This window comes from Fundulus heteroclitus, chromosome 16 (genome assembly GCF_011125445.2).
Source record: "Fundulus heteroclitus isolate FHET01 chromosome 16, MU-UCD_Fhet_4.1, whole genome shotgun sequence".
Lineage (NCBI taxonomy): Eukaryota > Metazoa > Chordata > Actinopteri > Cyprinodontiformes > Fundulidae > Fundulus > Fundulus heteroclitus.
In genome coordinates, this window is record NC_046376.1 from 5,845,697 (window position 1) to 5,872,286 (window position 26,590).

At 44.8% G+C, this 26,590-nt stretch overlaps 1 protein-coding gene across 2 annotated transcripts in view; it reads right to left on the bottom strand.

Annotated features, from left to right (window-relative positions):
* The window catches only part of rad51b (RAD51 paralog B), an 87,080-nt gene extending 74,279 nt beyond the window's left edge, over nucleotides 1-12,801 (bottom strand). The window contains exons 1-2 of one of the 2 annotated variants that reach the window (XM_036148770.1): nucleotides 12,680-12,801; nucleotides 12,103-12,201 (exon numbers count right to left, since the gene is read on the bottom strand). In XM_036148770.1, the coding sequence (XP_036004663.1) occupies nucleotides 12,103-12,183 (81 nt within the window). In that variant the 5' untranslated portion in view covers nucleotides 12,184-12,201; nucleotides 12,680-12,801. Of the gene's footprint in view, nucleotides 1-12,102; nucleotides 12,202-12,581 lie in introns of both variants that reach the window. The other variant, XM_036148769.1, reaches the window with a different exon arrangement.
* Between the last annotated feature and the right edge of the window lie 13,789 nt (nucleotides 12,802-26,590).

Sequence of the window (26,590 nt, forward strand, 5' to 3'; positions counted from 1 at the left end):
GACTCATGCAGCGACCAGCAGCCTACTTAATGCAACTACAACCACAGTGTCAAGCTGGTGTTTGCAGAGATAAGTAAACCTTTTACCATGACTGACTGTTCTATCAGGGTTTGATAAAGTAGCTCGTCTCTGGGGCCCATAAATTCCATGATGCCAAAACCACAGACAGATTTGCAGAATTTACAGTTAAGTCAGTGCGTTAGCAAAGATCTGATCACTTTTTTGAAAAAGTGATTAGATCAGCCAACTAAAGGTTCCCTCCCACGTACTTGTGGACACAACACTTATTTTCACGACCAAGGTTACCCTGTGATCTGTTCAGGTTAGGACGTGTGGCGTCATAGCCCTCTGTGCCACGCATTGACAGATGCACAATGGGTCCCTGGTGAAGAAACGGCTCTGGATGCCGACTAGCTTAATAAACATGCTACCATCCCCCCGGTTCGTGCCACTGACAGGCTAGCCCCATTTACACTACCCTTGTTAAACCGAGCCGAGCCGAGACCAGTCTGAGCTTGGATCAGTTAACCAAGCCGAGACCACCGTTTACACACCACACTATCCCGGTTCCTTGGTTGCTCCTCGCCTCCTAGTGACGATCTGCGGTACTGCTGCTCTCCGGGATTGAAGGCGGGACCGAGCAAATCAAAATGGCGGCGCCCGTAACATTCAGGATGTTATGGTTAGACAGAGTCTGCCTTTGGGACGCGGATAAGACAAACAAACGTCTAGTAAGGATTTACAGACGCAGGAAACAACGACAGACGCTGAGGTTCATCACACTGCTAAGCAGAATCATCTCTGGAAGGAGATGGAGGAGAGGAGGAGATGAGCGGCTGAGATTTCGCGAGAGCTGTGAGCTGTGCGTAAGTAAAATGGCGGCATACATGTAGTTCAAAATTAAATCCACTCAGGTAAGTAATAACCAATAACTGAAAATTAAACAAAGTAAAAACATTAAACATTAACAATTGTCTCATTTTCACGAGGGAACAAACTGGAAGAAGAGACCTTGACGAGCCTGGAGAGCTACCTGGACGAGTGTTTTGACAACATCGTGATGGGGAAGAAAAAATAGCCCGCAGCCACAAACACACTTTCACTCAAACGAACCCGGTCTAGCTCTACCGGTGCCTCAACTTCCACTCTGTCTCCCGACAGAAGCTACAGCGACGTCCTGGAGTCCATCGACAAAAAGCTTACCAGCCTGGACGCTCGCCTCGCCTTGGTAGAGGTCCTTCATAAAGAGTTTCAGGCTCTCAGAGAAGTGGTCGAATTTAGCCAAGCCCAGCTAGCTTCTGTTGCCGCGGAGAATGACGCGCTGAGGGGGAAAGTCACGGAGCTAACCGAGGGGTTGACGCGGCTGACCGCCGAAAATAAGAAGATGAAAGAATTTATTCTGGACATACAGTCGCGAAGTATGAGAGACAACCTCGTCTTTGCAGGCATCCCGGAGCGCCAAGAAGAGGAGCCTGAATTTGCTATACGTGAGTTTCTCCAGCAGAAGCTGAAAATACCGGCGGATCAGGTAAAAAACATCACCTTTCATTGCGTTCACCGGCTCGGAGGTAAGAAACCCGATAAAATCCGCCCTCGTCCGATTGTAGCCAAATTTGAGCATTATAAACAAAAAGTGTTTGTTAAAAGCTATGGCCGCGAATTGAGAGGAACGGATTTCAGTGTTAATGACCAGTTTCCTAAGGAAATCCTAGACCGTAGGCGAGTGTTATTTCCAATCAGGAAATAATACATTAATGATGTAACGTTGCAGTTGACAAACTTTATATCAATGGTCAGTTGTTCAGGGATCAGAAGATCACTCCTTGGCTTTATTAGATGCACAAAGGGTGGATTTATAGCTTGTCACGCTTGGAAAAAAAAAATGTGTTCGGAACACGGTGATAAAAAAAATAAACGCACAGCTCAAGAGCACGTTTGCACGGTATGGTTGTTAGTCACGGTTGGGTACACGAGGCATGGGTGATGGTTATTTCTCTTTCATCTTTTCTCACTCTTTGCACTCTCTTAATTCTCTGTCTTTCTTTATATTATTCATCTGCTCCTCTCCTGCTGACCAGGAAATCACAAGCACGTCAGATGATGCTACCTGGGTCTTTGTATAACTATTCTTCTGAAGACATGCACTTTTCAACTTCTCACTTTCACCTATGATGAATGTAAAGTTTGTGTCATGGAATGTGCATGGAGCAGGCACCAGGGAAAAACAGCTAAAGATCTCTAACCAGCTTACAAGATTAAAGGCAGATGTTGTCTTATTGCAAGAAACCCATAAATCAGATACAACTGTAAGTGATCTTAACTCACCTGAGTTCCCCAATGTGTTTGCTGCCTGCTATAACTCTAGACAGAGAGGAGTAGCAATTTTAACCCACAAAAACGTTAGTTTTAAAATATTAGACAAAATTATTGATCCCGAAGGTAGATTCATAATAATTAAAATATCTATTCATAACCAGAAGTTATGTATTGTTAGTGTATATGGTCCAAATGTTGATGAACCCTCATTCTTCCACAAACTCTTCTATGCACTTTCAAAACACGGGGATTGTTCTCTAATTATTGGGGGTGACCTCAACTTTGGTCTAAATGAGGAAATAGACAGGCTGAATACAACAGGGTCTCAGCGTAGTTGGCAGTCATTAAATATAGTCAAACAATACATGAGTGATTTTGGTCTTTGCGATGCATGGCGTTCTCTTCATCCTAATAGTAAGCAATATACTTTTTTTTCAAATGTTCACCACTCGTATTCTCGTTTGGACTATTTCTTAATCAGCAGTTCGCTGCTGTCGGACGTTTCAGATGCTGTAATTCATCCTATCGCTATTAGTGATCATGCTCCTGTTACTTTAACCCTAACAAATAAAAAAATAACCCCACAAAACAAGAGCTGGAGATTTAATACATCGTTGCTTAAAGATGAAGATTTTAATAAATTTTTCAAAGAAGAGTCGGCTTCATACTTAGAACACAATGATCTGCCAGGCACTTCAGCATCTATACTTTGGGAAGCAGGGAAAGCAGTGATGAGAGGCAAAATAATTTCATTCTCATCTCACAAAAAGAAGTTGGAAAACAAGAAGATTCAGGAATTAGAAGAAAAACTTAAGTTACTAGAAACTTCCCTGGAAGAGGGAAAGTTGGGCAAAATCCGTAAAATAAAACTAGAATTAAACCAAAATATTGAAAAGCAAAACAAATTTCTAATAGAAAAACTTCGATTAGAAAATTTTGAACATGGGCAATAAGTCAGGAAGCTTCTTAGCTAATCAGTTAAAAATAAATAAAGAGAAAACAACTATATTTGCAGTTACAGATTCCAATGGGAATACATTACATGATCCAGAATGTATAAATAACACCTTCCGTGATTTCTACAAAACTTTATACACATCACAGATAAATCAATCAGACAATGTCATCAAGCAGTTTCTGGATAAAATTACACTTCCTAAACTATCAGATAACCAAAGAACGACACTGGACTCACCGCTGACAACAGTTGAAGTTTAGGAAGCTTTAACAAGCATGCCCAATAAAAAGGCTCCAGGCCCAGATGGATTCCCTACTGAGTTTTATAAGGAGTTCTGGAGTATTCTGGCACCAACGTTTCACAGAATGTTGCAAGAAATTCAGTAAAATGGCAGATTTCCAGCTAATATGAACTCTGCCACCATCAGTCTTCTGCTTAAGCCAGGCAAAGATCCTATGTTGCCCACCAGCTATCGTCCCATATCCTTAATCAACGTGGATATTAAAATAATATGTAAAGCTTTTGCAAAACGATTAGATAAAGTCACTCCTTTCATAATCCACCCAGACCAAACTGGCTTTATCAGAGGAAGGCAGTCATCCACAAATACACGCAGATTACTTAATTTAATAGATTATTCCTACAGTACAAATAATAAAACTATTATAATGTCTTTATATGCAGGAAAAGCATTTGATAGAGTAAATTGGAATTTTTTATTCGCTACTCTGCATAAATTTGGTTTTGGCAATTTTTTTATAAATTGGTTAAAAATTTTATACAGCTCTCCTACAGCCTGTGTCAGGACAAATAATCAAACATTTTCCAGCTTTTGTCTCCAGAGGGGCACTAGGCAAGGATGCCCACTTCCCCCCTCACTTTTTGCCATTTTTATTGAACCTCTAGCAGCAACAATTAGACAAACAAAGGTTATTAAAGGTATAAAATGCATTAATATAGAGCATAAGATTAGTCTTTATGCTGATGATGTATTACTCTATCTTCAGCACTCAAACTCTTCCCTTTCTCAAGTAATTAGATTACTAGAATCCTTCTCAAAGGTTTCTGATTACTCTATAAACTGGTCTAAATCTACGGTACTGCCAATTAATTGCTCTTTCCAAAACCCCCTAGATTTACATTTGCGCTCAGGAAACATCACATATTTGGGTATCACTGTGTCGTCTAAACTTGCGGATTTAGTAAGATCTAATCACATCCCACTTTTAAAAAAGATAGAAGATGACTTGGATAGATGGAAATCGCTTCCAATTTCACTCATGGGTAGGGTAGCTTCGATTAAAATGATGGTCTTACCTAGAATTAATTACTTATTTTCAATGATCCCCAATAAACCATCATCTGACTGGTTTAAATCTCTAGACTCATCAATCTCTAAATTTCTTTGGAAAGATAAACCGCCCCGTATCAGCTTAAAGACGCTACAGAAAACTAAAGACAGAGGGGGACTAGATCTGCCTAACTTCCATAAGTACTACTTGGCAAAATAGACTACAATATATCACTAAATGGATAAAGCAAAATCCTTTAGACGAGCCCTGGATAGATATAGAACAGAAAATATGCAATAATATCATGATTTCAGATTTGCCGTTTATTAGCTCAAATATAAAACGGCATACATGCTTTAAAAATATCAATATCAGCTCTACTCTGACAGCATGGTGGGAGTTTCTTAAAATGACAAAGTCGTCACTTATCCCATGGAGTCGTACACCCATCTGGAACAACCCTGACATCCTACAAAATAATAATATGATAAACTTTACATACTGGAAGAATAAAGGTATTGAATATCTGGAACATTTACTTGATGGAACCGAGTTCATCAATTTTTCCAAACTAAATATGCAATATGGCATTAGTAAAAATAAATTTTTGGAATATGAACAACTTAAATCTATAATTAGAAAAAAATATAAGCATATTAATGGTGGTTTACAAATCCCAACTAATATATTAGAGTTCCTAGATTTAACCCCCCCCCAAACTACTGTCTAAATCATACAGGACACTGAATAAAATAGATGATTTGATATCTCTTCCTATTATGAAATGGGAAGAGGATCTATCAGTCAGCTTTGAACAAGACTTCTGGGCTCAGATATGTCTAAGAACTTTCAAATTGACTAGTAACACCAACTTACAACTAATACAATACACAATCCTTCACAGAGTACACTACACAGGACAAAGATTATTCAAGATGGGTCTGGCACAATCTAATATCTGTCCACACTGCATAGGCAATCATCCTGATAATTATATTCATGCGTTATGGTTATGCACACCAGTCCAGAGGTTCTGGACACAGATATGTAAGGACTTATCAAAGTGCTTGAGCTGTAAAATTACACCTTCCCCATCAGTTTGCTTGCTTGGTAATTTTGAGGAAAGCCCTCTTGGGAATAAAATAGTTTACATGGTTTTCACTGCACTATGTATCGCAAAGAAAACTATCCTCATGAATTGGAAAAGTAAGGAGAATCTCAGTATCAATCAGTATAGAGATCTTTTGTTGGATCATATTAATCTTGAGACAGCATCTGCATCCACATCTGTTCGATCTCTTTGGGCTCCTTTGATTAGCACTATCACTTAGTGGAATGGGGGGCGGTGGGTTGCTTCCTGCAGGGCGCAGTGGGTGGGTGGAGGGGTTCCTGGGACTCTGGGGGCACTTGGAGTGGGGCGCTTGGTGGGTCTGACTCCAGGGTCTGTTGCCCCCATCTGGGAGGAGCTTGGGAGGCCTACGGGTGGCCCACAGAGCCGCTTGCGGCGCTCTTGGGGAGCTACGCGGTGACAGACGTGGGTTACTGACCTGGTAGCTGTGCTTTCGCTGGGTGGGTCCTGGGTGGGTCTGGGGGCCTGGGGTCCCTGGGGCGCGCAGCCCTCGGGCGGGGGCCCCGGCGGGGCCTCGGGGGTTCCGGTTCTGGGGGGTGTGCCGCTTGGTGTCTGGGCCGGCGTGCGCCAGGGTGTCCGCCCCTGCACAGGGCCTCTGGTGCGCTGGGGGGCCTCGGGGCCTGTTGAGCTGGTAGGGGGGCATGGTCATTAACATCTCCGGGCAGATGCTCTTCCCCTTCTTTGGGTTGGCATTCTGCTAGTGGGGGGAGGGGAGGGAGGGGGAGTAGTGACTTACCCAGCCTGGATGTCTAGTGTCGAATGTATGGTGAGATGTTTGAATGTTAGTGTTGGGGAGGGGTTAAATCTACGGGTGGTCTGGGGGGGGGGGTTTGGTGGACGTTCTGGTGGGCTTGTGTCCGGCCCCCTGTCCCGGTCCTGGTCCGTGTAGTCTCCCAGTGCAGGTTTCACCTGGGGGGTGGGGTTTGGGATGGCTCGTGCGGGCTGGCTGGCCAGGGTCCCCCATCTTATTAACTTATTTTTTAATTTATTTATTTAATAATAATAATAATAATAATAATAATAATAATAATAATAATAATAATTATTATTATTATTATTATTTATTTTTTATTTTTGGGGGGGGGGGGGGGTAAATACAGTAGGCATGGGGTTGGGCTGGGTTAGGTAGAGGTGTTGGTCCTGGTGGGTGGTTGGCTGGCGGGCCCTGCGGCCTCTCCCCGGCCCCCGGGCTATGGTGGTGCCGCTGGAGGGGCCCCTTTCTCCGGGTGGAGCTTTCGGGGAGCGGGGGTGCCTATTGGAGTCAGTAGGGGAGCTGGCTCCCTGGGTTTGCTCCCCAGTCCTTTGCTCCCCATCCCCGGACTCCTCCTTCTGCCTGCTCCATCACGCCGCCACACATGTAGGTCCTTGGGGAGAGGGCGTTACTGGAGGTTGCCACCTTTTGGTGACATCCCTCTCCCCAATTTTATCATGCATTTTAGACACTTTCACTCTAAACATTTTCACAACGCACATTCACGTAGGCCACGATATATGGGGGGGGTGGGGGGAAGACATCTGGGAGGGGGGGGGGGGGGGGCTTATGTTGTGTGAGCCTCGCCCCGGGTGGCTCCCTTCACCCCCTCTCGCATTTAGACATTGAGGGTTCTGGGTAGTTGCTTGGAGGGGGGCGCTGGCACCAGCTTCCTTCCGGAGGGGGGGTGGGCTGTGCCGTGCACCCCCTTCGGTGCTCCCAGTTTTAAACACACCTGAGATGAACATGCAACAACACAACATCTGAGCGGGCGTAGGGAGGATCGGGGGTCTTTTGCACACCCCCGATCGCGGCACAGAGTCTGGGGCCTGGAGGAGGTGCGGGCTACTGGGTCCGGGGTCTTGGCGGGGGGCTGCTGCGGCTAGCCAGCGGCTTACCGGGTCTGGGGCTGACGCCTCTGCTCTCCCCAGGAAGGGATGGGGGCAGGAGTGGCTAGGGTAAGGTCGGGGTGGGAGGGGGTTTATTAGGTAATATAGTGGGTGAGGGGGGGCTCTGGTCGGATGGCCCGTACGGGTCGTGTCGGCCCCCCCTCTTTGGGGGGCCTGGACCGGGGGGCGTCTGGTCCGGGGGCCGGGCACAGGAAGTCGTATTGTTGAATTGTGGTGGCCCCCCCCCCCCCCCCCCACTTGGGATTTTTGGATGTGAATGCTATGTGGGAATGTGTGTACAGCGTCCTTTTTTTTTGTGTCTGTGTGTGGCGAGTGGGGCACAAGGGAGGGATGGTGTGAATGAGTTTTTTTTTTTTTTTTTTTTTCCCAGGTTCGGGTCCGGTCCGCTCCCTCTCCCAAGATCATCTCAAGTCTCCGATAGGTGCGGAGCCCATCCCCCCACGTCCTGCCCTCCTCCGCTGCGTTGGCAGGCGCCTTGGCCCTCTGACGCGTTGACGGTCCTCGGGTTTGGGGCGGGTTCCCGGGTGGGCGCCGGCCCATTCCCGGTGGTGGGTTCGCGGGGCCTGGCCCCCCGGGGGGCGGCCGGGGCCCCTGCCGCGGGGGCGGGGTGCCCCTGGGGCCTCTGGCCCCCAGGGCCCATGGCCAGGACCACTTCAGCGCGGCCGGCTGCCGGCGGAGCCCACGGGCTTGTCCCTGCGGCTCTTGGGGGCGTCAGCGGTGGCTGGGGGATTTCCTCGGGGTCGTCTCTCCTCTTTCCTCGGGGGGGTTGCAGATTTCCTGTGAAGGCCCCTCTCGGGCGCACTGCTTTGGGGGCCCCTTTGGGAGTCCGGGGTTACGGGTCCCCTGACTCCTGCCTCTGTGCTCGGGGAAGGTGGGTCTTCAGTTCTCCACAATCACTGTCAAGCTATTTCCTTCTGGATAATTTTCATCTAAACTAGTGCACTCTCACAAACTCCCACAGGTGCTGGGTCCCAGGTATTAAATGTTCACTTATATACAGAAAGGCTATAATTTATTTATTTACTTTCTTTTACTTTCTTTTTTAGGTATCACATTACACATGTCAGCTTAAATAATAATACATATGATTTAGCAATGGTATCAAGGTGTTACACGATTGTATCTGTTGCTTTATGTCTGTTGGTTGTGCTGTTCTTTTTGTGTCTCTTTCCAGGTGATGGAGCAGACAGAGGACGTTTTATCATTCTCTTTCTTTTTATCTCTTCTTTCTTTCACCTCTTATTTCTCTTTTTTTTTCTCTTCTTGTTTTTCTTTTACTCTCCTACTTTCCCATTGTAGTGTCCATATAATTTGAAATTCTCCCTGCAGGAATCACAATAAAGCTATTTACACGCACAAATCAAGCGGAGCATTATGGCGAAAGCTGTTTGCTCCACTTGTGAAAGTAAAATCTGTCGAGCTCTATTTGGCATTAAGATATCAATTTTTATTGCCACATTGCTAGACAGGACACTGGGGGAAAAAAAAAGAATCATCTCTGGAAATCGTGTGGCACGGTAAGGAAGCTAGTATTATTATGAATGTCTGAAATTTGTCTCAATGGAGTGTGAATCAGGACGTGCAGCCAGACACGCCGGAAAAACCGCGGACAGTCAGCTGACTGTAAGGGGATGACACGGTCTGCTCATGCGCTCTTCGTTATCAGATAACCGGGATAAAAAAAAACAAAAAAAAAAACAGTCCGAGACCTACTCAGGAACTGGTCTGCAGTTAGCGCGGTCCGGTTATGTCTAGCGCGATCCCGTTCAGTCTGCTGACCATTTACACTGCTGACGAGTTATCTCGGTTACAGAGCTCGGACTGGTCTCGGCTCGGTTAAAAAAAGTGTAGTGTAAACGGGCCTACAGAGTGGGAAACGTATTGATTTGTCACAAGAAATGTAGACAATTGGCGCACCCAACTATGAAGGATAAAACATCAGCAAACTGTCCCCGCTGCTCATAGCTTGCGCTCAGTACAACCAAGCAGACCCAGCTGCAGAAACAAATTAAATGGGGACTTTCGATTTGGGTGCACCCTTTTTAGCACACATTTTATTTGCTTCAGGCTGAACAGTGGCTCTGTGACCACTTCTAAAGGGTATAAACAAAATTATCTCAATAATACCCCAAAATCTAAAAAGAATGGTGTTACCAGTTGGGTTTCTTTTGAACATGTTGGACTGAAAAAATAGCTTTGGGCAGGTTGTTAAAAGTTAGGCTGCTTTTGACAACATTTGGTGAGTTTTTAGTTTTTAGTTAAAAATTAATAGTAAAATCATACCATAATAGTTGTCATTGTGCGGCAGCAAAGTAAAACATTCTACATTTTAATAAAACAACATATCAAGTCAGTTCTTGAGAAAGTAGTTGCTAATCAACTTTGTGAACATTTACAAAGCAATGGCCTACTTGAGGAGTTTCAGTCAGGCTTCAGAGCTCATCATAGCACTGAAACAGCTCTGGTGAAGGTCACTAATGATATTCTCATGGCCTCAGATAATGGACTTGTGTCTGTACTTGTCCTGTTAGATCTCAGTGCTGCATTTAATACAGTTGATCACAATATTCTCCTACAAAGACTTGAACATACTGTAGGGATTAAGGGGAAAGCATTAGGCTGGTTTAAATCTTATCTGTCGGACAGATTCCAGTTTGTTCATGTTAATAATAAATCTTCCTCAAACTCTAGGGTCACTTGTGGAGTACCACAGGGTTCAGTCCTTGGACCAATTCTATTTACTATATATATATATATATATATATATATATATATATATATATATATATATATATATATATATATATATATATATATATATATATATATATGCTTCCGATCTGCAAAATTATCAGACAGCATGGGATTAATTTACACTGTTATGCTGATGATACTCAGCTATATTTATCCATAAATCCTGACGAATCCAATCAGTTACTTTGACTGCAGTCATGTCTTGATGACATCAAAAGCTGGATGACTTTAAATTTCCTGCATCTAAATTCTGACAAGACCGAAGTTGTATTATTTGGGCCAGAGTCCTCAAAAAATAAACTTCTTAACCAATCACTTAATCTGGGTGGCATTAACATGGCCTCTAGTAATAAAGTAAAACATCTTGGTGTTATTTTTGACCAAGACGTCATTTAAATCCCATATTAAACAGGTTTCCAGAGTTTCCTTTTTTCACCTCAGGAATATCGCCAAAATTAGAAACATTCTGTCCAGGAGCGATGCTGAAAAACTAGTCCATGCATTTGTTACTTCAAGGCCGGACTATTGTAATTCTTTATTATCAGGAAGTCCACAAAATGCAGTTCAAAGTCTTCAGCTGATCCAAAATGCTGCAGCAAGAGTGAGGCAGACACCCTGTCTACTTTTAAGATTAATCTTAAAACTTTCCTTTTTGACTAAGCTTATAGTTGGAGTGGCTCATGTTACCCTGAACTACCTCTATAGTTTTGCTGCTATAGGCTTAGGCTACTGGAGGACATCAGGGCCTATTTTTCTCACTCTACTGATTTCTACTGTTCTCTAGTTTTGCATTGCATTGAAATGACTGTTGTCATTTCAGCTTTTAACTTTTTGCTCTCTCTCTTTTTTCTTCATAGTAGGTACACCTGGTCTGGCGTTCTGTTAACTGTGACATCATCCAAGGAAAACAGATCACCTGCTATTACCATCTAATGTAGAACAGATTACTGGATCAATGTGTGCTTCTGTGCTTTTTTGTCTGCCTTGTTATTTGTGTCTCTGCTCTGTCTTCTGTAACCCCCAGTCGGTCGAGACAGATGACCGTTCATACTGAGCCCGGTTCTGCTGGAGGTTTTCCTTCCCGTTAATGGGCAGGTTTTTTTCCGCTGTCGCTTCATGCTTGCTCAGTATGAGGGATTGCAGCAAAGCCATGGACAATGCAGACAACTCTCCCTGTGGCTCTACGCTTCTCCAGGAGTGAATGCTGTTTGTCGGGACTTAGATGCAATCAACTGGTTCCCTTATATAGGAAATTTTTGACCAATCTGTATAATATGATTGAATTTGACTTTGTAAAGTGCCTCGAGATGACATGTTTCATGAATTGGCGCTATATAAATAAAATTTAATTGAAAAAATGTTTCTTAATAATATTGATGTATTAATAAACATTTGGTGAGAAGTACTTTACAGTTCTATATGATTTTATTTAAAATGTGCAGTGTTTATAAACACATTTTGACAGGATGTGTAAGTAGGAGGTACTTGGCTTGAGTTTAGATGTCAGAAGTGGTACAAAGCTGTACAAAGTTTGGGAACCACAGCCCTAGTCTATTACTTATTTTCCTGTATTCTTCAGTTACTAATGTCATTTTTAAATAACAATAATTAAAATAAAATAAAAATCTAACCAGTCTGTCATAGTTTTGCCATTTAATGTCAAATTAAACGTTGAATTTAATAGCATATAAATAATAAAACAAAGCTCTAACGCAGAATGTTACACAGAATAAAACTGAGACAGTGGAACATAATGCACTCAGGATAAATACCTCCAGCCTGCAGAGAGGCTGTGGGCCGAAGTTCTCTTCCTCCACTTCTGCCTGCACTCTCGCTTCACTTCTCATCGCCATGTTTCGAGGAAAAAAGACCTGGCCGACAGGGGCACAATGAAGCGACTGTCAATGTTGTACCAAAACACAGTCAAAGGACATCTGTTTCTTTTATGTGTTTCCCGTTAGTGTCAACACCTTGTTCATTTGCCGGGAGGTTCGCATTCTTAAATATCAACACTGTTAATATCAAAATCTGACTTTTTACTGCACACCACAATCATAATGACGGAAAGCTTTAACATGGTAATATGCTACCACGGTTGCAGCCGAAGCTTATTTAAATCCTTTTAACTGTCCTGAAGCTGAATTATTTGCGACTTTGCCATTTTTATACTTAAGCAAACTCTTTAGCTAAGCATTGGCACCGTTTCTTATCTTCGACATCGGATTTTTCTTTCTCTAGAACACCAGCTCACCTCGTAGAGCGGATTGAAAGGTTAGGTTTGGGCTCGTCCCTAAACCTCTGTGCAAACACTTAGTCCAGAGAGCTGAAAGAAAGCTTTCACGGATCTACCTGCAGCGTTTCGTGTCCGTTGTTAACTTATTTCCTCAAAGATCCCGCGCTCAGAAACACAACTTGGGACGTAATGACGTTTCAGATCGACGTTGGTAACGTGAACATATGATTCTTCTTCGCCCTATTCACCATAGGAGTAGACCCCGCATTGACTGTCGCAGCGCAGGATTTACGGTCACCATCTTGGGGCGGTTGACCTGCTACCCTATCCTGTTGATTCAAGCTGAACAGACAAATGATGCCTCAGCACTGTGCGGCATATTTTTGTTTGAATGGACGGACTATTGACGTCAGGGCTTGAGGGGTAACTTTTCACTAGTAAGATGAACAGATATTGTTTATATTTTTGATTAGATTGTGATTTTTCTAATATTATGTAGAGAGATACAGGTATACACGTTGATGCTATAAACAGAGTCCAAGTTTTTGTGACTTAGTCTCTCCAAAATTGCATCTGCTTCGTGAAGGCAACAGAGCTTTAGACATTAGTGAATAAACAGCATATATATATATATATATATATATATATATATATATATATATATATATATATATATAGATATATAGATATAGATATAGATATAGATATAGATATAGATATATTGAGATAGATAGATAGATAGATAGATAGATAGATAGATAGATAGATAGATAGATAGATAGATAGATAGATAGATAGATAGATAGATAGATAGATAGATAGATAGATAGATAGATAGATAGATAGATAGATAGATAGATGGGACAATTAGTTCAATACTCAGTTATAGTTGATTAAAATTGATTCTGCGCCTGGTCAACACATTACAGTGAGCTGAGCTGTCGACCGCCCCAAGATGGCGCCCCCAAATCTCGTCAGCGCCCATAAGCGAAAGCGGTCGATGCAGGGGCCGTTTCTCAATTCACGAGAACGCGAGTACGGACTCGCGTTCTCGTCAAGTCTGTTCTCGGTAAGAACACAGGAAGATCGGACTTGACGAGAACGCGAGCACGCAGCACGTATTGTGCATTGGAACAGAAGTATACTCGTGACGTCATCACACCCACAGCGCTTGAGCATTCCTTTAACGTTCAAAACTATTTATACACTACACCATCATATCTTATTGAAAACGTTTTTTATTTAAATTAATTTCTGAGTATAAGTATAAAAAATATCTAAAATAATTACAGAACTGTGGGTATAAAACCAGCAATAGCGTGAATTTCTTTGTGGGGAGTTGTAATTGTTGTAGTTGGCGATTGAATCTTCTTTAAAAATCAGCACTTTGTAGAAGCAAAATGAGCAATGTTGCTGTTGCTTCGGTCGTTGGTCAGCTTTACCAGCAGGCTGAAGAGGAGGTGATGCAGTTGAGGAGGAAAATCCGAGCAAGGAGAAGATTGATGCAGCAGAGGCTCAGAAGGCAGGCTTTGCTCACCCATCTATTGCCAACTGGTAGGCATAAGACTGACAGCCTATTTCCTACTTTTATCTAAAAAAAAAACCCCATTGACGATGATATTAAAAAGTGATCAGGTTGAAATTGTGACTATTTTTCCTATATTAATAAAAATGAAGACCCAGTTTTAACATTAATAACAGTAGGGTTAAGCTACTTTATTGCACCTCCTGACCTTCACAGCATTGATCATTAAGGAAGGAAAAAAAAAACATTTTTATGTCTGTCCACCTTTACAGTGATTAATCTATAAATTATGTGCAGTTAGTTCAGCCCATTTTTTCAGTGAAATGGTAAAAATACCAGAGAAGGGAAGCCATTTGTTACATTTACTATACTTGACTCGTTTTACAACACTATACATTTTATCTTTTCTTTCTTGAGAACTATAATAATCTGCATGTTAAACAGGTATAGTTTTATGCATAGAAAACGTGACAAAAAACAATTAACATTTGGCATTTTTTATTTACAGGAAGAAACAGAAACAAAATATGTGAGGACAAACACCTCTGTGCCGATCCTCCAAATATTTTTTAATGAAGGGGACCTGAAACCAGCCTTCAGGCTAAACAAGGCCACCATCGTCCTCCTCCTTCAGCTGCTGCCCATCCAGAAGGTCCATGGATGGCCACAGAAGATAGAGGTGCTGCTGACCCTCTGCTGGCTGGTCTGTGGTGCATCCTATAGGGAAACAGCTTGCCAGTAAGATCTCTTACCTTCTTGTCCTTAAATAGAGCCAACAATGACACACAATTGATACATAGATTATATCAATTGGATAGAAGATTAAGACAGATCAGCATATTACCTAAATTACAAGTTAATTTTATATTTGGTACAGGTCAAGTGGAGGAATGCTACAACAGGCACCACGCCAAGGCTGATAAACATCATTGAGCATGTCTTTGGTGGTCTGAAGACACGGTGGCGTTCCATCTTCTTCAGGGCGTTGGAGGTCCGCCTGACGTTTGCCCCAAAAGTAATCGCTGCCTGCTGCATCCTCCACAATATTAGTATAGTAGCAGGGGACCAGCTGGACGTGGAGGATGAGGAGGTGGACCCAGAGGAGGATGACCATCCAGCGGCTGAAGACAGGGAGCTGCTCCAGCTGGCTGCATGTTTAAGTGAACATGACTACACCTGACCTAATGTAGATCAGTTCTAGTCATGTTCACATGCTGCTTCATTTCTTTTTTTTTCACCACCTGGAAAAATACATAAAATAATGCGTAAATTAATTTCCATTCCAACTATTTTTAATTGTAAGTTTATAGGCATTGTCTGTTTGTATAAGATCTTAATGAGTTATTTTGTTGTTTTAAACCATGTTAGTAACTGTTAATAATTTGTTGAATATATTACACCTTCATTCTGTTCCAAAGATAAAACATTTGTATAAAATAAATTTCTGTTTTTTCATATACTATTATTACTATTATTTTCTTTCCCTCTTTCTCCTCTCAATTATTCGTGTCATGACTCAGAAGAAACTCACTTAGATAGGAAAAACATTTATAGAATGTATTTATTTATTTATTTTATATGCTGCTGCCGTCCTAGGGAGACATTTACAATTTATTCCAGCAAGTATTGAGTTAATAAAGCAACACACGTCAGTCAGATAAACACAAAACAAATAAATCATAACCAGCGGTATTATGCACACTACTTTTTTTTAATTACGCACCAACTCTGTAAACAGGCCACATAGAGAAGCTTAAAAGTATAATATTCTCGCCTCAAACGATCTTAAAACGTACTTTTGAACAACAACAGCAGCAGAAAAGGGAATTTTTTAACTTACCGCTGTGAGCTCTGTTTGCGCTGTCTCGAATCAAGCTGCGGCCGCGGTGCATTCTGGGCAAGCGGTCAGTCTGAAGAACGCACAAGTCTGCTCTGATGCATGCTCGATAAAGAGGGCGGGCGAGAACAACATCCGGGGAATTCGGCGCGTTCTCGATTTGGCGTTCTCAGCATTGGAACAGTGCTCGGTCTGAGGCTGATGACGTGTCACGAGCACACGAGCACACGAGAACGCTCAAGAACGCATATTGAGAAACGGCCAGGGTCTACTCTTATATTATGGCCGTTTCTCAATTCACGAGAACGTGAGTCCGTACTCGCGTTCTCGTCAAATCTGTTCTCGGTAAGAACACAGGAAGATCGGACTTGACAAGAACGTGAGCACGCAGCACGTATTGTGTATTGGAACAGAAGCGTACTCGTGACGTCATCACACCCACAGCTCTTGAGATTTTCTTGAACATTCAAAACTATTTATACACTACACCATCATATCTTATTGAAAAAGTTTTTTTTTTTCTTAATTTCTAAAAAGTCTAATAAAATATCTAAAAAAATTTACAGAACTGTGGATATAAAACCAGCAATGGGTCTTTTGCAGACACGTGACTTCAACACTAGGAGGCGCCATTTTGGGGGGTAACCACTGAGCTATATTATACACTGGAGTGCTAATCACCGTCTGTTTGAATGAGTCGCTTTGAAGCCACCAGCCGCCACATTGGTACTCCCTATTTCCCCCCAGTAACTAGGGAATATGTGCGCTACAGCATCGAATAACGAGGATTTTCTCATGTTCAGGGGGGGCTTAAGACTTTTAAAATGTCAAATGCCATATACTTTTATGTTATGTTCTAAAAATATAAAGTACTGAGAAAGTCATGTGCTGAAATATTTTGCATTTTATTCATTTAAATATATATGTTTAACATTTATAAATATATAAATAACAATATACAAAAACATATATTTACATATGTGTATACATATATATACATATATACATATATACATACTTATATATACATATATATATTTAATATGAATAACATGTAAAATATTTCAGCACATAATTTCCTAGTAGTTGATAGTGTTAGTACATCCACTGACTGTAGAATTACCTGTGAAACGTTTTCACTCAGCCAGAAAACTGCTTGTTGTTGCAACCAAATCCTATGGGATACTGTGAGAGTAAGGAGTAGCAAGATGGCGGCCAGTGACTTCAGTTTTTCGGCAAAATCAGCACTCCAGTGTATTATATAGCTCAGTGGGGGTAACCTGCCTAATCGCAACGAAGTTCATTTGAGTTCAAGGATTGACAGTAAAGCCGCGACGTCAGCTAAATAACTTCACCAATATGGACATCCACAATAAAAACGAAAAGAAGCCTTACAGAGATAAACTCAATAAGGACGCCAGAGACCGGTATTTAGCTAAGCTAACCTCAATTAGCAATATAGATCCATATGAGCTAGCAGCTAAAGCATGGACAGCCGACCCCTCGCTATTTCAGTTCAGTTCAGTTCAGTTCAGTTTATTCGAACAACAAAAACAATATAAGATGTGTAAATACAACACAACACAATGAATACATAAAGCATAATAAATTGTTCGAAAAGGAATGGGACGAAGTATAAACATTATTTCCACCAACTACAAATATGGACATAATTTTTTATCTTGTTAATGGTGTTAGTGCATATACACTTGAAGAATTCCGAAACTACAAATCTCTGGAAGCTCATGGACTGTTTACTAACGGTTGGGTGCAAGATTTATACTCATTTCAACCAGAAGGATGCACTAACACTGTGGTTTCTGGTGGTTGGACCTCCTGGTTAATAAAGATTGGAGGAATTCTTTCTATTTTCTTTTTGATTTTGCTTTCATGTTGTATTATTCCAATGGTTAAGTGAATGGTAATGAAAATTACTGATACCACTATGCTGAAGATCAATAATGATGCAGACGTGCTTTCTGTTTATACTGACCATAATTTGGAGAAGTATGATGTTTCTGATTTAAAAGATGACAGTACTGATGAAGATGGATATTACATTACTTAGAGTGCTATAATGTGTCAGGATGCAGCTTATAGGCTGCATGCTGAGCCTCTCTCCCTCTCTCTTGTTCCTGCGCAGCCTGATCGGTTTCACCTGGCAGGCTGCAATTAACCCGCAACTGCTTCCACCTGTTTCCACCGCTTTATAAGACTCACCTCTTTCTGTTCCCGTCGCCGGTCTATAGCGTTCACTCCCGCTCAGTCCCTGCCAGTATTCTTGTCAGCTCCGTTTTGTTACCGTCAGTCTGAAGACTCCGTTCAACCTGGTTTTTGTTACAGTCAGCCCATAGACTTTCCGTCAGTTTGTTTTTCTCCAGAACACGGCGCAGACGTTCAGCTCTCCAGTGCACAGCTCTGATGTTCAGCTCTCCACTGCACAGCTCAGACGTTCTGCCCTCCAGTGCACGGCTCTGATGTTCGGCTCTCCACTGCACGGTTCAGACGTTCTGCTCTCCAGTGCCCTGCTCAGATGTGTTGCTCTCAGTGCTCGGCTCAGATGTTCTGCTCTCCAGCACTCGGCTCAGATGTTCTGCTCTCCAGTGTTCGGCTCCAGAGTTCCTTCCGGTCAGTCTCTCTACACTCCTCCTGCCGGCCAGCTTCTACACCCTACACCTCCGTCTGTTGAAAGACTCTGGTCTCATCATCCATCTTCCACACCATTCAATAAAACTCACTCATAAGAACTGACTCTATGTGTGCGTGCTGTGTCCGGGTTCATCCCAGAAAAATATCATAACATTATGGACCGGCCACGGGATGAACCCGAGCACGCACAGAGCCTGGTGTAGAAGCTGGTAGGATCTGCCTCGCCTGCGGTTCGTCTCGCCGGGGTCGCCGTGCGGCGACACCCCGCCTCCGGTTCATCTTGCCTGGGTCGCCGTGCGGCGACGCCTTGCCTCTGTTTTTGTCTCGCCATGGTCGCTGGATTGCGACGTCACGCTTCTGGTTTGTCTGCCGGGGTCGCATCCGCGACGCCCCGCTTCTGACTCTGTCTCCTGGATCGCCTTTCGCAAGTTCCGCCTCCTACGCTGCGCAGCCGTTAAAGACGGCGCTCCTCGTCGTTGCTGCCCAGCGTTGACTTTTGCCGCTGCCCAGCATACAGAGACTTTGCTGTCCAGCACGTCCTGGTTTCTGTTTTGTTTTAAGTTATTTTTGGGTCCTGGTTTTTGAGTTATTTTTTAATTACTTAACGTTTCTTAGATTTCTTAAAGTTATTCAGGTTTGGTTTTGTTGTGTTCTAGTTCTGCTTTAGTTTCTAGTCTTTTTGTATATTTTTTATTGTTTTAGAAGAATTATTTCCACCTTCTGTTCTTTTGTTTTGGCTCAACCTTAGTTTTTTGGTTTACTTAGGATTTTTTGGGATTTATGTTGTTTTGAGTATTGTGTTTTATTTTGTTGGTTTTGTCCGGGTTTTTGTGTCCCAGGTTATTCTAGTCAATCGGGTTTTTCTTTAGCATTCTAGTTTTTGTTTTTTTTTAGTCAGCTAGTTCGGATTTTTGTTCTCCGTATTCTTGTTTTAGCCATAGCCCTGATTTAGTGTTCTAGGTTCGCCTTTAGTCTTCTGAGTTTTGTTTTTTAGTTCCAGTTTTTTTTACCTTAGACTCCCTGTTCTGTTCCGTTTCATAGTTTTGCTTTAGCGTTTGGTTCCTTTCCTAGTTGTCAGTCTTGTTTTGATTTGTATGTAGATCCGGTTTTAGCCCTGTAGCTTCGTCAGCCCTGTAGTCCCTGTCTAGCCCCCGTAATTCCAGTCTAGCCCCTGTAGTTTCTGTCCTAGCCCTGTAGTTTTAGTCTTGTTCTGTATTTGTTTTTTCTTTATTAAGTGTGATGATTTAGAAGAACTCAATGTAAGCCGGACATGGAGCTGATGCTAAAAGATTTATTGCACAGATGATGGGTCCTCCAGACGCAGACAAAAGGCAAAAAGCTAAGACAGACTCGAAAACAGGACAGATTATGTTGGGCAAACAGACAGAAAAATCAAACTCAGGCTGCAATGCTCTTACCCCAGGCATGAGAGTGAACGGGAGAGGAGTGACGTTCTGGCACTGGAGACTGATCAGAACGGAGTATAAATAGAGATGATAACAGGTGAAAACACTGAAGGCTAATTGCAGACGGGGTGGAGAGTAAACAGGTGTGCTGAGTAAAGATTAGATCAGCTCCAGTGCCAGAAACGTTACATTAAGTTTTGTTTGTCTTTTCCCCCCTTAGTATTTTTGTGTCTGGGTTCCTGCGCTATCTGGGTTCCTGCACTGTATGGGTTCCTGCGTTGGATGGAGTCCAGCGCTCTTAAAGGTCCCTGCGCTCTCTAAGGTCCCTGCGCTTTCTAGGTCCCTACACCCTTCTGTTTTCTTTGTTTGTTTTTGCTCTGTTTAGGTTAGTTTATGCAGGTCGCCGCCAGAGCCCTCCGGCGCTCCCATGTTGCCGGCTGAGCCCTCTGGTGCGCCAGACTGTCGCTGCCCTGCGCATGCAGGTCGCTGCCAGAGCCCTCCGGCGCTCCTATGTCGCCGGCTGAGCCCTCTGGTGTGCCAGCTTGTCGCTACCCAGTGCACGCAGGTCGCCGCCAGAGCCCTCCGGTGCTTAAGTCGCTGTCTGTGCCCTCTGGCGCGCCTGGCCTGTTGCTGCCTTGCTCACCCTCTTGTTCTTGTTATTCCCTTGTTTAGGCGCCGCCAGAGCCCTCCGGCGCTCCTTTGTCGCCGGCTGAGCCCTCTGGTGCGCCAACCTGTCGCTGCCTAGCGCACACAGGTCGCCGCCAGAGCCCTCCGGTGCTTAAGTCGGTGTCTGTGCCCTCTGGCGCCACTGGCCTCTTGCTGCTTAGCTTACCCTCTAGTTCCTGGTGTTTACTTTTATCTTGATTCCCCGGCGTGTTTAGACGCCCTTTGTTCTTGGTTCCCCGGCGTGTTAGGACGCCCTCTGATTCTCGGTTCCCCGGCGTGTTAGGACGCTCTCTGATTTTCGGTTCCCTGGCGTGTTAGGACGCCCTCTTTTCTCGGTTCCCCGGCGTGTTAGTACGCCCTCCGTTCTTGTTCCCTGGTGTTTTAGATATTCATGTTTCCCTTGTGCCCCGGCGTTCCCTTTGCGCCCCGGCAGTCTCCTTCCTTGCGCCCCGGCGTTTTTCCTCGCGTCCCGGTGTTCTCTTTCCTCGCGCCCCGGTGTTCTCCCCACGCCCCGGCGTTCTTTTCCCCAAGCCCCGGTGTTTCCCTCACACCCCAGCGGGTGTCCCTCTGGCGTTGTCGTACGCCTGTTCTTCCCTCTGGCGTTGTCGTACGCCTGTTCTTCCCTCTGGCGCTGTGTTGCACCCGTTCCTTCCCTTTGGCGCTGTGTTGCGCCCGTTTCTTCCCTTTGGCGCTGTGTTGCGCTCGCTCTTTCCCCCGGTGCAGTCAAGCGTTCGTGCCTTTCCCTGATGTGCCGCGCCCTGGTTGTGCTTTGGCACATCAGTGTTCTCTAGCTCCTTGGTTCCCCGTGTTCTCTGGCTCCTTGGTTCCCCCGTGTTCTTTGGCTCCTTGATTCCCCGCTGTTCTCTAGTTCCTTGGTTCCCCAGTGTTCTCTAGTTCCTTGGTTCCCCGGTGTTCTCTGGCCCCTTTGGTTCCCGGTGTTCTCTGGCCCCTTTCGGTTCCTCGTGTTTGCTGGCTCTTTGGTCCCTCAGTGTTAGGTTTCGACTCTTGTTACCGTCAGTCTGAAGACTCCTTTCAACCTGGTTTTTGTTACAGTCAGCCCATAGACTTTCCGTCAGTTTGTTTTTCTCCAGAACACAGCGCAGACGTTCAGCTCTCCGGTGCACGGCTCAGACGTTCAGCCCTCCGGTGCTCGGCTCAGACGTTCAGCCCTCCGGTGCTCGGCTCAGACGTTCAGCCCTCCGGTGCTCTGCTCAGACGTTCTGCTCTCCACTGCACGGCTCTGAGTTTCAGCTCTCCAGTGCACAGCTCTGACGTTCTGCTCTCCACTGCACGGTTCAGACGTTCTGCTCTCCAGAACACGGCTCTGATGTTCAGCTCTCCACTGCACGGTTCAGACGTTCTGCTCTCCAATGCCCTGCTCAGATGTGTTGCTCTCCAGTGCTCGGCTCTGATGCTCTGCTCTCCAGTGCTCGGCTCAGATGTTCTGCTCTCCAGCACTCGGCTCAGATGTTCTGCTCTCCAGTGTTCGGCTCCAGAGTTCCTCCCGGTCAGTCTCTCTACACTCCTCCTGCCGGCCAGCTTCTACACCCTACACCTCCGTCTGTTGAAAGACTCTGGTCTCATCATCCATCTTCCACACCATTCAATAAAACTCACTCATAAGAACTGACTCTGTGTGTGCGTGCTGTGTCCGGGTTCATCCCAGAAAAATATCATAACATAATGATGTAATAACTCTAAACCAGATGGGAAGCTGATACTGATGTTCAGCATTCTAGTACTTTAAAATTCAGTAAAATGTATCTTTTAACATTTTTTTTCTAATTATTTTTTTATGTTTTTTATCTTTCATTCTGTTTATGTATTTTTTAATTTTATTTTTTATATACAATTTCCTATTTTTTTTTGCTATTACAGGCTTACAGTGTTTGAAAATTTTCTTTATTATGTGATGATTTCAGAATCAGAAGAAAGGATTGTTGTGAAAATGTTTATAGATACATGTAACGCTGATCATATCTTCTCTGGGTGCACCTGCATATTTCCCGTGTGAAAGAAACTCTCATGCTCACAGATTCACTATTGTGTTTCCACATCCAAGGACACAGAGGGGAGTTGAGTTAGATAGGAATTGGATCGTACCAGTGGCTGCACTCCTCTGACGATAACTACCACTTTCTTTGTTAACCCAGAATGTATAAAAGTTAGTGTGTTCTTTGTCTCATTGCTCTGTTTCCTGACTGCGTTGGGGGACAGAGACATTCAAACGCTCATGCCTTTGAATTAAAATAACTTAAAGACAAACGATGCATCATTTGTTTTCATGAGTGGTGTGCTCACTTAATTGATAATTATTAATATCCATAACATGATTTACTTGGAGCTTTATCTGAGATCCAATTCAGTACCACACATTTTCTTGCACAGAAAGTAAGCATTCTGTAGAGTTGACGCTGATATTTACCAGTAATACCGCCATTGGTTAAACCAAGTAATAAATACAATGGGTTGAATTGTGTGCAAACAGAGAAAATCTTATCTAATTCACATTTTATTATTTGCCAAAAATGTTGAATTTTACTGCAGGACCAGTAACAATGTGTAAGACTACCTATATCCACTCTACATTTTAGACAAAATGGCGAGAAGTTTGCATTGAATTTACTTCGTTGAGAAGGAGAGATGTGCGCACGGTGTAAAATTTTAAATTGTATGGCCTTAACCCGATAACCTGACTCCACCAGATGTATTACGTTCCGCCTAGCTTCACTCACATACATCTGGGACACCGCCATAGGAATTGCCTTTATTGAAGGCTGGGCCTTATCAAAAATCCTTGCAAATCCTTGATTGGATAAGCCACTTGTCTGTCATCTTTATCGACGTGCTATTTCAACCACTCACACCGAAGCTAACCCGTGACGCTGATAAGAGCGACGCAGGAAAAAAACAAAACTTTTTTTTTTTTTATGCGTTTGCGGCTCTAGTGGCACGTGTTTTATTGACAGTTAGCTGACAGAAAGAGGGGGAAAGACAGGCGGCAAAGCGCCGCAGGTTGGAGTCGATCCCGGGCCGACCGCATCGAGGACTAATGTCCTCCTAATATGGTTCGTGCTAACCGCTAACCGCTCCGGGGCACGTACGCGTCTGCTGTGGATGCGCCCCGGAAAACAAAATTTGCCAAATGCGGTCGGGAGAAGGGCGAAAACATGGTTTCCACCAACAAAAGCCTTCAGAGCTGTTCTCTGATGTTGTTTTAATGAAACAATATTAGGTAGATTGGACAACACGGAAGAAATAGCAGCATCAATGTTAACGCTTCCTTCCTCGACGAGCCGCCATTGCTATCAAAACAGTCTCACGTCATGGTCGCGTCTCCACTACGTCACATCTATGAAACTCCAGCCCTGCGTCCTGATTGGCCAGACTTATGTCCCAGATGTATGTGAGTGAAGCTAGGCGGAACGAAATACATCTGGCGGCGTCAGGTTATTAACCCGATTGCAAATACTTAAAGAATTAGCATTCTTCCAAGCCTCGTCCCATCCCTTCTAATTTATTGCCCACTGCAATTCCTTTTCCCAGACTTCTTTTAAGTGAAATGTATTTGGTAAGGGGTGCTCTTTCAGCAAGTTATAAAAGGTTTTGATTGAAGTTTTTACCCTGGAGGAAAAAAGCTGTTTTTCACAAACTGAAATTGTTTGGTCTACATCGAGTGTGTTTTTTTTCTGTATGAAATCTCTAATTTGTAAATCTGTCCGTCCGTCCGTCTTCTTCCGCTTATCTAGGGTCAGGTCGCGGGGGTAGCAGCTTCAGTAGAGAGGCCCAGACGTCCCTCTCCCCGGCCACTTGGGCCAGCTCCTCAGGAGGAATCCCAAGGCGTTCCCAGGCCAGCCGGGAGACATAGTCCCTCCAGCGTGTCCTGGGTCTTCCCCTGGGCCTCCTCCCGGTGGGACGTGCCCGGAACACCTCACCAGGGAGGTGTCCAGGAGGCATCCTGACCAGATGCCCGAGCCACCTCAACTGGCTCCTCTCGACGTGGAGGAGCAGCGGCTCTACTCTGAGTCCTCCCCAGATGACTGAGCTCCTCACCCTATCTCTAAGGGAGAGCCCAGACACACTACGGAGAAAACTCGGCCACAGTTCCGACTAGCCGCCTCAACAATAGAGGCGCGGAACATGGTCCATTCAGACTCAATGTCCCCCGCCTTCCTCGGGACGTGTTTAAAGATCTCCCAGAGGTGGGAGTTAAAGCTCTGTCTCACAGGGGACTCTGCCAGACGTTCCCAGCAAACCCTCACAGTACGTTTGGGCCTGCCCGGTCGGACCGGGTTCCTCCACCGCCATCGGAGCCAACTCACCACCAGGTAGTGGTCGGTGAAGAGCTCCGCCCCTCCTTTCACCCGAGTGTCCAAGACATACGGCCGCAGATCAGATGTCTTCCCAGGCCAGCCGGGAGACATAGTCCCTCCAGCGTGTCCTGGGTCTTCCCCTGGGCCTCCTCACGCTGGGACGTGCCCGGAACACCTCACCAGGGAGGCGTCCAGGAGGCATCCTGACCAGATGCCCGAGCCACCTTAACTTGCTCCTCTCGACGTGGAGGAGCAGCGGCTCTACTCTGAGTCCTCCCCGGATGACTGAGCTTCTCACCCTATCTCTAAGCGAGAGCACAGACACACTACGGAGAAAACTCATTTCAGCCGCTTGTATCCGGGATCTCGTTCTTTCGGTCACGACCCAAAGCTCGTGACCATAGATGAGGGTAGGAACGTAGATCGACCGGTAAATCGAAAGCTTTGCCTTTTGGCTCAGCTCTCTCTTCACCACAACAGATTGGTACAGCACCCGCTTCACAGCAGACGATGCACCAATCCGCCTGTCGATCTCCCGCTCCATCTTCCCCTCATTCGTGAACAAGACCCCAAGATACTTGAACTCCTCCACTAGGGGCAGCACATCCTCCCCAACCCGGAGAAGGCACTCTACTCTTTTCCGGTTTAAGACCATGGTCTCGGATTTGGAGGTACTGATCTTCATCCCGGCCGCTTCGCTCTTGGCTGCGAACCACTCTAGTGAGAGCTGTAGATCACGCCCTGATGAAGCCAATAGGACCACGTCATCCGCGAATAGCAGAGATGCAATCCTAAGGCCACCAAAACGGATCCCCTCAACACCTTGGCTGCACCTAGAAATTCTGTCCATAAAAGTTATGAACAGAATCGGTGACAAAGGGCAACCTTGGCGGAGTCCAACTCTCACCGGAAACGAGTCCGACTTACTGCCGGCAATGCGGACCAGACTCTGACACCGGTCGTACAGAGACCTGACAGCCCTTATTAAAGGGTCCGGTACTCCATACTCCCGGAGTACCCCCCACAGGATCCCTCGGGGGACACGGTCGAATGCCTTCTCCAGATCCACAAAGCACAGGTAGACTGGTTGGGCAAACTCCCATGCCCCCTCCAGAATCCTACTGAGGGTATAGAGCTGGTCCAGTGTTCCACGGCCAGGATGAAAACCACACTGCTCTTCCTGAATCCGAGATTCGACTATCCAACAGACCCTCCTTTCCAGAACCCCTGAATAGACCTTACCAGGGAGGCTTAAGAGTGTGATTCCTCTGTAGTTGGAACACACCCTCCGGTCCCCCTTTTTAAATAGGGGAGCTACCACCCCAGTCTGCCAATCCAGGGGAACTGCCCCGATGTCCACGCAATGCTGCAGAGCCGCGTTAACCAACACAGCCCCACAACATCCAGAGCCTTAAGGTACTCAGGGCGAATCTCATCCACCCCCGGGGCCTTGCCACCGAGGAGCTTTTTAACAACCTCGGCAACCTCAGCACCAGAGATGGGAGAACCCGACCCAGAGTCCTCAGGCTCTGCTTCCACAATGGAAGACGTGTTGGTGGGATTAAGGAGGTCTTCGAAGTATTCCGCCCACCAAAACACGACGTCCCGAGTTGAGGTCAGCAGCACACCAC